The 15,468-nt window shown below is 39.9% G+C and overlaps 1 protein-coding gene across 3 annotated transcripts in view; it reads left to right on the forward strand.

The window, feature by feature from the left end:
* The window catches only part of PRKDC (protein kinase, DNA-activated, catalytic subunit), a gene marked incomplete at both ends in the record, with an annotated part of 201,911 nt that overhangs the window by 166,770 nt on the left and 19,673 nt on the right, over positions 1 to 15,468 (forward strand). For all 3 annotated transcript variants that reach the window (XM_080713685.1, XM_080713686.1, XM_080713687.1), the window contains 5 exons: positions 1,165 to 1,354; positions 2,732 to 2,906; positions 10,564 to 10,757; positions 12,650 to 12,827; positions 13,555 to 13,715. In XM_080713685.1, coding sequence (XP_080569811.1) covers positions 1,165 to 1,354; positions 2,732 to 2,906; positions 10,564 to 10,757; positions 12,650 to 12,827; positions 13,555 to 13,715 — 898 coding nt within the window. The remainder of the gene's footprint in view (positions 1 to 1,164; positions 1,355 to 2,731; positions 2,907 to 10,563; positions 10,758 to 12,649; positions 12,828 to 13,554; positions 13,716 to 15,468) is intronic.

A 15,468-nucleotide genomic window follows, 5' to 3' on the forward strand; every position in this document is an offset into this window, starting at 1 on the left:
TAGAAACAAATATGGGAGATGCTTGGAGAAACACAAATGTCCTGTTTCCCATGAAATGTACCCCTCTCTGTTTCATAAATGTGATTGGCTCTTGGCTCATCCAGTTTTCACAGTGATGGTTGTAAAATGATGATTTCTGAATTCACTTCTTGTTCCATGGTTGTCAGTCTACATCTTATTATGAGGAAGAGCCCTATCTATCTGTGGTACTAGGGATTGAACCTAGAAGCTTTCTACTCCCAAGCTACACCATCTGCCTCTTATTTTTTTATATTTTGAAACAGGGTCTCCCTAAGTTACTGAATGTCTCACTAAGCTGTTGAAGCTGGCCTCAAAACCTTAATTCTCCTTTTTCAGCCTCCAAAGTATTGGGAGTACAGGCATATGCCAAACTGTCTCAGATTTGGGCAGTGGGATCCCCTTCAAGCTGATATTCCAGGCTCATATTCATTCATTCATTCATTCATTCATTCATTCATTCTTTCATTCATTGTAGTATTGGAGATTGAACACAGGGGCACTATACCTCCAAGCTATACTCCTAGACCTATTTTCTTCTTTATTTGGAATCAGGGTCTCACTAAGTCTTAAGAGTCTCGCCAAGTGGTTGAGGCTGGTCTTGAACCTGCAGGAAAAGATGTATTTTATCCAACACAGGGTATGTTACCCTCTCATTAAGACAGAAAATTGTGAGTTGAAAGGTTTTATTTTGAATCCAGGCATGGTGGTGCATGTTGATAATCCTTTGAGGTTGAGGCAGGAGGATCACAGGTTTGAGAGTAGCCTCCGCAAAGAGTGAGACTTAGCAGCTTAGTGAGACCCTGTTTCTAACAAATAAACAAAAATCAGGCTAGGGATATAGCTTGGAGGTAGAAGGGCCCTGGGTTCAATCCCCAGTGTCACATAGACAAAAAAAGGTTTGTGGAGGGTACCTTTTTATGTGGAGGCTACTAACTGATATCTAGAAAATTCTGTTGAAATATCCTTACTGATCTTTAAAGGGTTGGTTTATTAAATCCAGCCCGTAGGGTGTTCCATTTAGTCAAAATGTGAGCAGGGACTCATCATCTTTTGCATTTCTTCCAAAGCTCTACAGTAGCTTCCTGCAGTCAGAGGTTCCTCCCACGAATCTCTAACATTGCCTTACTTCCCTGTGTCCTGCAGATGTTTTTTCCTCAGCAAAATAGAAGAGAAGCTGACTGCTCTTTCAGACGACTCCAGTATGAGTATCGATGACGATGAGGATCCCGGAGACAGTCAGGAGGGGCATGAGCTGGCGGAGGATGTGGGCCCCCTGATCCGGAGCTGCAGGTTCTCCATGAAAATGAAGATGATTGAAAGTGCACGGGAACAGGTGGGTGCCCAGGCCTCGGCTCCATGGGCATCTTGGGAACCTCTGTATTTAGCTCTAGATGATGCTCTTTGTCCAACTTTTTTTTTTTTTTTTAGGTCTGGGGATGGGACCCAGGGGCATTCAACCTCCAAGCCACACCCCCTGCCCTATTTTTTATTCTTTATTTTGAAACAGGTTCTCACTGAGTTGCAGAGGGCCTCACTAAGTAGCTGAGGCTGTCCACGAACTGGGATCCTCCTGTCTCGGCCTCTTGAATGCTGGGATTGCAAGCATGTGCCACAATGCTTGGCTATTTTGTCTAACTTTTTTTTTTTTTTTTTTTTTTTGGTGGTACTGGGGTTCCTGGAAACCCTTCTACCTCCGAGCTACACTCCCAGACATATTTTTTATTTGGAAACAGGGTCTCTTAAGCCAGCGAGGCTGGCTTGGAACCTGCTCCATGCTCCTGTCTCCACCTCCCAAGGGTGGGGATTACAAGCGTGCACCACCACGCCCGGCTGTCCAACTTATTAAGTACAGTGAACAACAGTGCTGAAATGTACCCTGTATTTCATTCATTCATTCATTCATTCATTCATTCATTTGTAGTACTGTGGATTAAACCAGAGGCATTCTACCTCTAAGCTATACCCCAGCCCTATTTTTTATTTTGAAACAGGGTCTCACCAAATTGCTGAGGGTCTCACTAAGTTGTAGAATCTGGCCTCAAACTTGCAATTATTCCGTCTCAGTCTCCTAAGTACTAGGATTATAGGTGTGTACCACTACGCCCAGCTTATTTTTTATTCATTTATTTATTTTGTTATTGGAGATTAAACCCAGAGGCAGTCTGCCTCCGAGATATACCTCCATCCCACTTTAATTTGAAACAGGTTCTCACTAAGTTGCTGAGGCTGGCCATGAACCTGCAGTTCTCCTGTTTGAGCCTCCCCAAGTACTGAAATTACAGGTATGTACCACCACACCTGCCTGGAGTGTACTTTTTTTTTTCTGTACTGGAATGGAACCCAGAGGCATTCTACTTTCAAGCTATACTCCTAGCCCTATTTTTTATTCTTTATTTTGAAACAGGGTCTCACACAGTTGCAAAGTGCCTCATTAAGTAGCTGAGGCTGGCAGCGAATCATGATCCTCCTGTCTCAGCCTCCCAAATGCTGGGATTACAAGCATGCGCCACCACGCCCTGGCTCTGAAGTGTACTTTTTAAGTGTGCATTATACCTAGTGATTTTAAAAAAACAAAGACATCCATGGCTCAGCATATGGGTAGCTGCTCTATGGCAGACCACATTTTCTGTGTGGGAAATAGGCCAATTAAAAATTTCTTTAGTAATATAATTTTACTTCCAATACCACTTTCTGTTTCTTTCCCTAACAGAGCAATTTCTCACTTGCCATGAAGCTACTGAAGGAGCTACATAAAGAATCAAAAGCAAGAGATGACTGGCAGGTGAAGTGGGCACAGAGCTACTGCCGGGTGAGCCACTCCCGGAGCCGTACCCAGAACACTCGCGAGCAGATCCTCACTGTGCTGAAGAGCGTCTCTCTACTGGGTAAGTAGGCTGCTTTGTTTATATAAAATTCTTTTCATAATCCAGGTATGGTGGTACAAGCTTGTAATCCCAGCATTCGGGAGGCTGAGACCGGAAGATCGTGGTTTGCGGATAGTCTCAACTACTTAGGCCCTCTGCAACTTAGTGAGACCCGGTTTCAAAACAAAGAATAAAAAATAGGGCAGAAGGTGTAGCTTGGAGGTCGAATACCCCTGGGTTCCATTCCTAGACCCGCCAAAAAAAAAAAAAAAAAAAAACAATTTCTCATATACTTTTATTTGGTGCACTGTAATTATGTAATTATACATCACACTAAGGTATAGAGTGATAGGGACATATGTCCACATCTCTTGCAGCACTTTCCCCAGGTCCCACCTCTCCCTCTTCCTCTCTGTACATGTATTTGAGATGGGATTGGTAAGTTGTATGTGCACAGCACTCTTTCAACCATCTCTGTCCCCTAGTTCCGCCAAGTCCCTTCATTGCTCCTGGAGTCTTGGTTCATCTCTTCTCTCTGATGTTACCCTTGTTTCTCAGTTTTTATCTAGCTTCCACATATTTAAAAAAAAAACATTCAATTCAGTTTATTGAGACTGGACAATCTCATTTAGCATAATGTTTTTGAGTTCTATACATTTTTCTGGAAATGACATAATTTTGTTCTTTATGGCTGAGTAAAATTCTGTTGTTTGCATAACCAGTTTCATGATTCATTCATCTTTTGATGGGCCCCTCAGTTGTTTCCATAATTTGGGTGTTATGAATTTGCTGCTATAAACATGAATATGCATGTGTCACTGTAACAGTCTTATTTCAGTTCCTTTGGACAGATGCTAAGGAGTGGTATTACTGGAACATTTGTTGGTTCCATTCCCAATATTCTGAGAAATCTCCATAGTGGCTGTCCTAGTTTGCAGTCCCACCAAAGTGTATGAGAGTTCCTGTTTCCCCACATCCTCACCAGCATTTATTATTGTTTGTGTTCTTCATGGTTGCCATTCTAAACTGGAGTTCAGTGGAATCTCAGTGTAGTTTTGATTTGCATCCTTCTAATTGCCAGTGATATTGAACATATTTTATATATATTTATTGGCCATTTATAGTTATTTTGAAAGTGTCTATTCAGTTCAATTGTTTGGCTTTTTATTGTTTTTTTATTGTTTTTTAATCTCTTTGTATATTTTATTTACTTATTTATTATTATTATTATTATTGTGGTAGCCTGGAAGCCCTTCTACCTCCGGGCTACACTCCCAGACCCATTTTTACATTTTTATTTGGAAACAGGGTCTCCTAAGCCAGCGCGCGTGGCTGGCTTCGAACCTGCGCGATCCTCCTGTCTCTGCCTCCCAAGCGCGGGGATTACAAACGTGCGCCACCACACCCGGCAATCTTTTTGTATATTTTAGATACTAGTCCTTTATCAGAAGAATAGATGTCAGAGATCTTCTCATTCTATAGGTTCTCTCTTTAGAGAGATGATTTTTGATGGTTTCCTTTGCTACACAGAAGTTTTTTAATTTAATGCCATCCCATTTATCAATTCTTGCTTTAATTTTCTGAGCTTTTGGGTTTTCCCCCCTTATGCTTTCTAATGTGTGTGTGTGTGTGTGTGTGTACTTTCTTTTTTAATGGTATTAGGGATGGAACCCAGGGACATCCTACCTTTGAGCTACACCCCCAGTCCTATTTTTTATTCTTGAGATAGGTCTCACTGAGTTGCAAAGGGCTTCACTAAAAAGCTGAGGCTGTCCGTGAACTGTGATCCCCTTGTCTCAACCTCCTAAATGCACACCTCGCTTTTTTTGTTTTAAATAAAGGGTGTTGCTAAGTGCTGCAGGTCTTTGCTGTTATCAGCATTCCTGTCTCAGTCTCCCAAGTGCCAGGATTACAGGCATGCCTCACCACATCCAGCCTTAATCTTACTGAGGAAGTGTCTGCCAGTAGATATGTTAAAGTATCTTATTCCCTCTTGTAGCGATTTTGAAGTTTCTGATCAATTTCTAGGTCTTTGATCTATCTTGAGTTGACCCCTGTACAGGGTGAAAAGGTAGGGTTTAATTCCATTCTACAAATGTATAACCAGTTTTCCCAGCACCATTTGTTGAAAAGGCTATCTATTCTGCAGCATGTTTTTTGTGCCTTTATCAAGAATCAACTGGCTATAATTATGAGGATTTGTTTCTGAGTCTTCTCTTCCACTGGTCTGTGTGTCGAATTTTATTTCAATACCGTGCTGTTTTCTTTTCTTTTCTTTTCTTTTTTTTTTCTTTTCTTTTTTTTTTTTTGTGGTATTGGGGTTCCTGGAAGCCCTTCTACCTCCGGGCTACACTCCCAGACCTATTTTATACTTTTTTATTTTTGGAAACAGGGCCTCTTAAGTCAGCGGGGCTGGCTTTGAACCAGCACGATCCTCCTGTCTCCGCCTCCCAAGCGCGGGGATTACAAGTGTGCGCCACCATGCCAGGCTACCGTGCTGTTTTCATTACTATCACTTTGTAATTTAATTTGAAACCAGATATGGTGATGCCTCTGACATGGTTCTTATTGCTTCAAATTTATTTGTCTATTCTAGGTCTTTGCTTTGTCCATATGAATTTTATGACCGACTTCTCTAGCTCTGTAAAGGACATTGGTACTTTCTTAGTGATGATTGCATTGAATCTGTATATTGTTTCTGGTACGATGGCCATTTTGATTATATTTATTATGCCTATACAAGAGCCATGGGAGGCCTTTCCCTATTCTAAGCATTTCTTTAGGGTTTTATAATTTTCATTATATTTTTTATATTGTTTTTTATATTGTTGGTTAAATTTATCCCTAAGTATTGAATCTTTTTTGAAGTTATTGTGAATGGAGTTTTTTCTGTGTTTATTTTTCAGTAAATTCATAATTAGTGTATAAAAATGCTAATGATTTTCCTAAGTTGATTTTGTGTCTGGCTACTTTGCTGAAGCTGTTTACTTCTAGAAGTCTTCTGGTTGAGGTTTATTTACTTTTATTTTTTTGGATCTGCTAACTAAAGGGTAATGTCATCAGTGAACAAAGATAATTTCATTTCTTCTTTCCTTATTTGTATTCCTTTAATTGCCTTCTCTTATTGCTATGGCTTGAGTTTCAAATACTATGTTGAATAGGAGTAGTTATGTTGGGTATCCTTGTCTTGTTCCTGATCTTAAGGTGAATTCTATGTTTTTCCCTATTCATTATAATACTGGCTGTGAATTTTATTATAAAGAGCCTTTATGGTGTTGAGTTAAGAGTCCTTTAATCCCTAATTTCTATAACATTTTTATGATAAAAGGATGCTGGATTTTTGCAAATCCTTTTCTGTGTCTATTGAGATGATAATGTGATTTTTGTCCATACTTGTGTTAATGTGATAGATTTACATTTATTGATTTGCAGATATTGAACCAGCCTTGCATTCCTGTAATGAAGCCACTTGGTCATGGTATACTATTTTCCTAGGTGGTTTTCAATGTGAATTTAAAGTATTTTATTAAGGATTTTTGCATCTAAGTATTATAAATTTTTGCATTAGTGATACAAGTTTGTAATATTCTTTCTTTCTTTCTTTCTTTCTTTCTTTCTTTCTTTCTTTCTTTCTTTCTTTCTTTCTTTCTTTCTTTCTTTCTTGTGGTACTGGGTTCCTGGAAACCCTTCTACCTCCGGGCTATACTCCCAGACCTATTTTATATATTTTTTTTATTTGGAAACAGGGTCTCTTAAGCCAGCAAGGCTGGCTTCGAACCAGCACGATCCTCCTGTCTCCACCTCCCAAGCGCGGGTATTACAAGCATGCGCCACCACACCCGGCTTGTAATTTTCTTATTTTGTAATATCTTTATTTGGTTTTAGGATTAAGGTGGTGCTGACTTTGTAGAATGACTTTGGTAGTATTTCTTCTTGTTCTATTTCATGGAATATTTTGAGGAACATCGTGTTTAGTTCTTCTATAAAGATCGTATGAGAATTTAGCTGGAAATTCGTTTGTTTCTGGACTTTTCTTTGATGGAAGACCTTTTATTTCTGTTTCAATCTCTGCTTCCTGTTGGTCTATTTAAGTTTTCTCTATCCTCTTGGTTTGGCTTAGATAGGTTGCATGTGTTTACAAATTTGCCAATTTCTGCTAGGGTTTCCAGTTTATCAGAGTAAAAGTTTTCAAACTTGTTTCTAATAATTTTCTGGCTCTTCACCTTAGCTATGGTGATATATCCTTTTTCATCTCTTATCCTAGAAATTTGGGTAAGCTATTTCTTTTAGTTAGGTTGGATAAAGGATTATTAGTCGTGTTTATCTTTTAAAAACCAACTTTTTCTTTTACTAATCTTTTCTCTTTCATTAATTTCTGCTCTGATTTTGATTATTTTTTGCCATCTGCTGGCTTTGGAGTTAGTTTCAGTTTTTCAAGAGCACTCAGGTACACCATTAGATTGTTTCTTTGAAGTCTTTCTTATACGGGTGCTCAATGCTGTACATTTTCTCTTTAACACCACCTTCAGAGTGTCCCATAGATTCTGGTGAGTGGTGTCTCTATTTTCATTTGATTCTAGGAAATTTTTAATTTCTCCCTTTATTTTTTCTTTGAACCAGTCTTCTTTTAGTTCAATTTCCATGTATTCGTGTGATCCCCCTGGATCATCTTCTTGTTAATCTCTACTTTCAGTCTTTTATGATATGAAATAATGAAAGGAATTATATTACTTTTCTTGAATTTGTTAGAATTTGTTTTGTGGCTTATGGCCGGGTGTGGTGGTGCACGCTTGTAATCCCCGCGCTTGGGAGGCAGAGACAGGAGGATCGCGCAGGTTCAAAGCCAGCCACATGTGCTGGCTTCAAGAGACCCTGTTTCCAAATTTAAAAAGTATAAAAATAGGTCTGGGAGTGTAGCCCGGATGTAGAAGGGCTTCCAGGAACCCCAGTACCACCAAAAAAAAAAAAAAAAAAAGAATTTGTGGCTTAGAATATGGTCAGTTTTGGGAAAGCTTCTGTGAGCATTAGAGAATGTGTGTTCGGCTGTTGGAGAAATATTATGTAAAAGTCCATTTGATCCATTTGGATTATATTTAGGTTATATTTGGATTATATTTAGGTATCTTTACTAATCTTTTATCTAGAACACTGATCAAATGGCATGAGAGATGTGTTGACGTCTCTCAAGATTTTTGGGTTGGGATCTAATTGGGGTTTCATGTCAGGAAGTGTTTGTTTATGTAGAAGGTGCACCAGTATTAGGGGTATAAATATTTACTTTGGTTTTGTTTTCATTTTGGATGGTTCATTTTTTAGGTAAGGATTTCTCTGTTTCTTCTGACAAGCTTTGGTTTAAAGTTTGCTTTGTCAGATGTGAGATTAGCTACCCTTGCTTGCTTTTGGTCTCCATTTGCATGGAGTATCTCTTTCCATCTTTTCACATTCAACATGTAAATATCTCTGCCTATAAAACGTGTTTCTTGAAGTAGCATACATTGGGTCCAGTCTATGTCTTTTAATTGTGGAGGTGAGGCCATTGACATTCAATGTTGTTATGGAGAGATGACTTTTATTTCCTATTATTTGGGTTATGTTTACTTTTTTGAAATAATATTAGTTGTCCTCAGATGGTATTCATCCTTTCTCTGGCTCTGATACTTATTTTTAATTTCTTCTTTGTGATTAATTTATTTGTGTGTTTTCTCAAGTGCTGGTTTTCGGCATCGTGAATTCTTTTAGCTTCTGTTTATCTTGGGAGGTTTTTATTCATCAATTTTAAAGGATAGCTTTGGTGGATATAACAATCTTGGTTAGATTATGTTATCTTTAAGGGCTTGAACTTCATCTCTCCATTTCCTTCTAGCTTTCAGAGTTTGGATTGAGAAGTCTGGAGTAAATCTTACTATCTTACCTCTGAAAGTCACCTCAACTTTTGTTCTCATTGCTTTTAGTGTTTTCTTCTTAGCCTCTGTTACACATTTTGGTTATAAGGTGGCATGAAGATGATCTTCTTTGATTGGGTTCTGAATGACTCCTCTACATATATGTGAATATAATAATCCAATTTTAGGAAGTTTTCTGTTATTGTTTCTCTGAAGAGATTCTTAATTCCCTTGGGTTGTGCCTCTAAACCTTCTCAATGCCAGTTACTCTTATTTTTAGCTGTTTGATATTATCCCATATTTCATTATGTTCTGATCCTGCTGTTCTGTTGTCATTTCTATATTGTTGACTGATTGTTCAGGTTTATATGCACTATCTTCTAAGGCACTATCTTCTCTGTTTTCTTGTTTTTCCTTCTCTGTTTTCTATGAAGTCTATTGGTGATTGCTTCAATTAAATTGTTTATTGATCTTTCAGCTCATTTGGGGTTTCTATTATTTCTTTATTGACATGATATTTCATATTATGAATATTCTCTTATTTCATTCTCAAGATCTTTGGTCATATTGAAAATAAAAATTCTGAATCCTCCATTTGGCAACTTCTGCACCTCTGTATCAGTGACTTTTGTTGTAGTGTGTTTGTGAGGATTCATTATATTTTTGGCAGACTTTTTTCCCTTTCTTTTAGGGTTCTTAGTTTTACAGTTAGGTTTTAGTGGTTCCTGCTTTCTTTTGTTGTTAGGGTATTCTGTGTAGTAGTTACCTTGTTACAGTGAGTCCTGAGGTGGGATATGAATTCCTCTCTGAGCATCTGCTTCTTATAATCAGGTGTTTTGACTCAGCCCTCTCTACCTGTTGTTGTCTATTGTGAAAGATAGTCCATCCTCAATCTGACTGCTTTGTTGATGATTGGAGTGCTATCTAGAACTCCCACCTTTCATTCATACTTTCTTTCATTTTGGGGGGGTTGTCTCTCTTGTCCTAGCACTCTCTGTCAGTTCACTGGGTTGTATGGGTGAGGTGGGGTAGAATATCTTCCATCTTGTTTAGTATTTGGAGCCAGTGGCAAGGATTATATTTCTCATAATCCTGCCTTTGGAGTTCAAAGGCATCACTCCAGGCTTGGACATTTATATCCAGGTGGACACTCTTATTTTTTTAAATGAGAGGGAGAAAGAAGAAATGGTAACAGAGAGTCCAAAATGGAAAAAGTATATGGGGAAAGCAACAATGGCTCTGATGGCATCAATTAGGAAAGAAACACTGGAGAGAAGATAAAAAAAGAAGAAAGAAAAAAGTGGGGATTCAACTCAGGGATATTTTTCATCCGAGCAACACCCCCAGTCCTATTTTTTATTCTTAATTTTGAAACAGTATCTCACAAAGTTGCAGAGGGCCTCACTGAGTTACTGAGGCTGGTGTTGAACCTTAGATCTTCCTGTCTCAGCCTCCCATGCACTGAAATTACAACTGAGTGTTGCCGTACCCGACTAGAATTAGGCATTTTAACAAAATGTAGAATGGTGATTCTTGAATAAAAGGTCAGTTTCCAGTTTTCATTGCTTAGCCTTTGTGGACTTTGATACAATTACTTCTAATGAAGAACATTTTCCATTAATCAGTGAGTTCAAGAAATTCTTCAATCACTCCTTGAAGCCAGTTTCTTGTACTTTCATGATTTATTTTAATTAATTTCTTAATATAAAACAACTTTTATATACTGTGACTTTCTACTTTTTAATTTATGGTATTCATTTACTTAAGAAAAAATCTTTTTTTTTTTAAATCAACAGATGAGAACAGTACATCAAGCTTCTTAAGCAGAAGCATCCTGGCTTCCTGTGATCAGAGCATTCTCCTGGGTACAACTTACAAGATCATGGCTGATGCTCTCAGCAGCAAGCCAACCTGTCTTGCTGACATTGAAGAGAACAAGGCGAGGCGGATCTTGGAACTTTCTGGATCCAATGCCCAGAGTGCAGAGAGGGTAATGAGAACTGGAAGAGGAATATTTCTTGTTTGTGTGTTTTTGTCTTTCATGTGTGGCCTTCAGGCTACAGGAGAGTAATGATGAAGTTATCGCTATGTTTTTTAAAAGTACATTTGCTAATAATGCACAACCAAGTTTCTTATGTGGAAAATCGACACACTCTATGTATTTCCTGTTTGAGTGATGCTAATTTTTTAGCATTATTAATGAGAAATTTTTATTGGATTGATGTGGACAGTTCTTCCATGAATTTTGTTAATGAAATTTCATTGCCAGTTGCCATTCCAGTATCCCCACCAGCTCACAGGGCAAACTTGCCTTTTCTGCTTTTCCTTAAGTGTGCATTCTGCTTCACCTTTGCTCAGGTCTTAGCATTTTGGGTAGTCACCAGCAGCCTCCTCTTCTCACTGTGTCCTACCTTGTTTCTCTTATACAGGCCTGTCTTCTCCCTCCACAGTGCTAACATTGAGCCTAAGATGCCAGCTTCTGTGCCTTTCATAAATTCCTGACAGCTGCACAGTCCCACTGATCTGGCCCAGCTCTACATGGCTCTGTCTCCCACCCTTGGCTGATTTATTTTTTTAAATAAGTTTTTATTTGTGCATTGTAGTCATACATCTCAATGGGATAAAAAAAACAAAACTTGTGGAGATATACATGCACACATCACCCAGTCAGCCCCTACCCAATTTCTAACCCTTTCCCTCCCCCTCCCTCCTACCCATGCTTGGCTTCCTGATTGATTTTGATATGTTTAAGTATATCATGTGCTTTAAAGAGTTTCCCTTATCCTCCCTCTTATCCCCTCAGATATGTCACCCTAATTGCTTCTCTATAGGGTCCCTTCTTTATCTAAAGTTCCTCCTGTTACCCATTTCTCCCTAATATTTTACACATTAAGAAAATCACCTGATTTCTTATTTTTTTGTGACATTTCTCTCTAAATGCCATAATTTTGTTCTCCCTTATGGCTGGGCAAAATTCCATTGTGTACATATCCCATAGTTTTGAAATCTACTCATCAGTTGAATGACATCTTGGCTGGTTCCACAGTTTGCCAATGGTGAACTGTGCAGCTATGAACATGGTTGTTCATGCATTAGTTTGGTATTTTGGTTTTCATTCTTTGTGGTAGATAACCAGAGGAGGTATTGCTGGATCATATGGTAAGTTCGTTTTCCTTCTTCTGAGGATCTTCTATACTGTTCTCCAAAGTGGTTGCACCAACTTGCAATCCCACCAACAATATATTAGAGCTTCTATTTCTCTACACTTATTCCCACTTACTGAAAACCTGAAAGTCAGAAGGTGAGTAACTTTAACAGGATGATCCACTTACAACCAATTTTTTCTAATAGAGGTCACTTGGATCTGGAAATCTGCTGAGCGATTAGTTGAGGCAATGGCAGCTTCTAGTGCTTCCTGGCCACTCAGCTGAATAAACCCGCTGGCCATTTGCTGTGGAAAAGGCCCCAGTTTCAGGCCTGCCACACTGCTGGCTCCAGTCCTGACCTCGCCACGCGGCAGACTCTGGGCCCAGCCTCGCTGGCTCCAGACCCAGCCTCACTGCACGGCAGGCTCCGGGCCCAGCCACCCTTGGCTGATTTAGTTTTGTTTTGGTTGGTTGTTATATGCTTAGAATCTTACTGGAACTACTCACTCATAGCAAGGGCAGAAATGTCCTTTCTTAGTTAACATAGCTTTCTTTGTTATTTCTTTATTTATTTTGAGACCAGGTTGTTACTCAGACTGGCTCAAACTACTATACTCCAGATTTCCTCCCACCTCAGCTTTCTAAATATCTAGGACTATAGGAGTGCACCACCACACCTCAATTTTCCATGTTATTGTGGCACTGTCAATCCAGCTAAGTATTCTGTGAATTCCAGGTGATCACAGGTTTGTACCAGAGAGCATTTCTTCACCTCTCCAAGGCTGTGCAGGCAGCTGAAAAGTCCCAGCCTTCCTCCTGGGGCTGCAGCCCTCCAGCCAGTGTGGCTAATGCTTATATGACGCTGGTGAATTTCTGTGACCAACAGCTTCGCAAGGCAGAAGAGAATGCATCTGGTGACTTTCAAAAGAACAAAACAAGTTAGTGTTCCACTATGTAAGCATAAAGTCTTAAAGAATTTTGTAGGCACTCCTGGTTTTCCATTGATTTGCTTTCATGTAACAGGTTTTTGAGAGAAGTCTGATGTTTTAAGAGGTAATGCATCTCCAGGCAACATGACCTGCATTTAACTGTTTTCCATATTTTCTTTATTAGTATCTCACATCTTGCTTGTACTTTGGTGTTGGCTCGTATTGGTCCTGGAATAAATTCAGCAACCAGCAGTCGCCACTTATGACCTCAGTTCAAGATTCAAACTGTGTTGTGTAAAATGAGTACTCACTCAGTGGAAGGGATTCAACTTCTAGATGCAGACTCAAAAAATGTCTAGTATTGACCTAAAATGCTTGCTCAAAAGAGCAGTGGCATGCTAAAAATATAAACCAAAAGAAGACGTAGCCAGGCGTGGTGTCGCACGCTTGTAATCCTTTTACTTGGGAGGCTGAGACAGGAGGATTGCAGGTTCGAAGCCAGCCTCAGCAACTTAGTGAGGCCCTCTGCAACTTAGCAAGACCCTATTTCCAAATTAAAAAAAAAAATAGGTCTGGGGGTGTAGCTCAGGTAGAATGCCTTGGGTTCCCCCCAGTGCTGAGGGTGTGGGGGAGACGCAGTCCTTTTTACATTTGTCATTTAGGTATAAATGGATGTAGTGACCATTCCTTTCCCCTTTGCTGTTCTCAATAGCTGTTGATTCTATAGAACTTCAGGAGTACCCAGCACTTGTGGTGGAGAAAATGCTGAAGGCCTTGAAATTAAACTCCACTGAAGCCAGGCTGCGCTTTCCTAGGTTACTTCAGATCATAGAGCACTATCCAGAGGAGACCTTAAGCCTGATGACAAAAGAGGTTAGTAGTATCTTTGTTCTAATAAATGGGAGGGAATTTTACAGAACTTAGAGACACAGTCTTATCTATATCCAGATATATAAGTGTGTGCAGTGCACGTTTCCAGCATTGGATTCTGCTGTATTCTGAGAATATTTTTTTTGTTTTTTTCCCCTTGATACTGTGGATTGAATCTAGCTACCTCTAAGCCTCGGCTCCAGCTTGTTTTTTATGAAATGGTTTTGCATCCTGGTGTGGTGCATGCTTGTAATCCTAGTATTTGGGAGGCTGAGACAGGAGGATTGCAGGTTTGTGGCCAATCTCAGCTATATAGTGAGGCCCTTTGCAACTCAGTGAGACCCTGTTTCAAAAAAAAAAGATTAAAAAATAGGGCTGAGAGTGTAGTTCAGAAGTAGAATGCCCCTGGGTTCCATCCCCAGTACTGCAAATAAATAAATAAATAAAAGAAAAGAAAAAACACGCCAGAAAACCAAAAACATAAAACATGACCTTGTTTCAAAATACAAATAAAAAATGGGGTTGGAGTGTAGCTTGGAGGTAGAATGCCCCTGAGTTCAATCTCCAGTATCAAAAAAAAAAAAGAACAAAAAAGAAAAGAACCAGGGTCTCGCTGAGTTGTTGAGGCTGACCTTGAACTTGAACCTGTTGTCTTTCTATCTCAGCCTCCCAAGTACTGGGATTACAAATGTGTATCACCAGCAGCCGGGCATGGTGGTGCACGCTTGTAATCCCCGTGCTTGGGAGGCAGAGACAGGAGGATCGCGCAGGTTCGAAGCCAGCTGCGCTCGTTTAAGAGACCCTGTTTCCAAATAAAAATATAAAATAGGCCTGGGAGTGTAGCCCGGAGGTAGAAGGGCTTCCAGGAACCCTAGTACCACCAAAAAAAAAAAAAAAAAAAAAAAGTGTACCACCACACCTGGCAGAACAGAGTTAATTTAAAATAAATAAAAGATTATTTATTTTTATGGGTAAATATCACATTTACCCATTTTTCTCCATTCTGTAAATGCCATATCTGAACCAGAACCAAAAGAAAGAAAGGAAGGGGTGCGCCTGGAGCAGAGGCCTTCACACTAAAGTCATCGCCCACAAAGATGAGGATGCAATCTTAACATCTGTTGCCATATGCTCAGTAATTATGAAGCTTTGGAAGAACAACAGCAGTAACCAGCTCCATCCCGCCTCTGAGTGGGTGTAGTGCCTACTCACAGTACCAGGCTGGCAGGGCCTCAGCTGCAGGCATGAGTGAGGGGCCGTGTGGGTGTGGTTCAGGCCATACTCCTCCATCACTCTGCTGCTCAGCACATCTGGGCTGTACCTGCTGATGTGCCTCTGTCCTGGGACACTGCAGGGGCAGTTCACCTGCACAGGTACAAGGTCATCTCAAAGGTGCCTTATAGCCAGGTGTGGTCTGCACACCTAGAGTCTCAGTACTCGAGAGGCAGAGGCAGGAGCACCTCTTCAAGGCCAGCCTCTGCTCCTGTTTCAGAATAAAAACGTGCTGAGGGTATAGCTCAGAGAATGCTCCTAGGTTCAAACCTCAGTAGCAAATAAATAAATAAAATAAAGGCTTCTTAAACTTTCATAGATGTATAACTGGAAAGCAAGGCCAAGCTTTAACTTGGAAATGAAAGTTATCTGGCACTCTTAATGTCACATGGCAAGTTGACTTTTTCGTGTGTGTGTGGGGGGGTACTGGTTATTGAACCCAGGGGCTTTCAAACTCTCAACTGCACCCCCAACCATAGTTGCC

The sequence above is a fragment of the Muscardinus avellanarius genome, assembly GCF_963383645.1.
Source record: "Muscardinus avellanarius genome assembly, chromosome: 1".
Classification (NCBI taxonomy): domain Eukaryota; kingdom Metazoa; phylum Chordata; class Mammalia; order Rodentia; family Gliridae; genus Muscardinus; species Muscardinus avellanarius.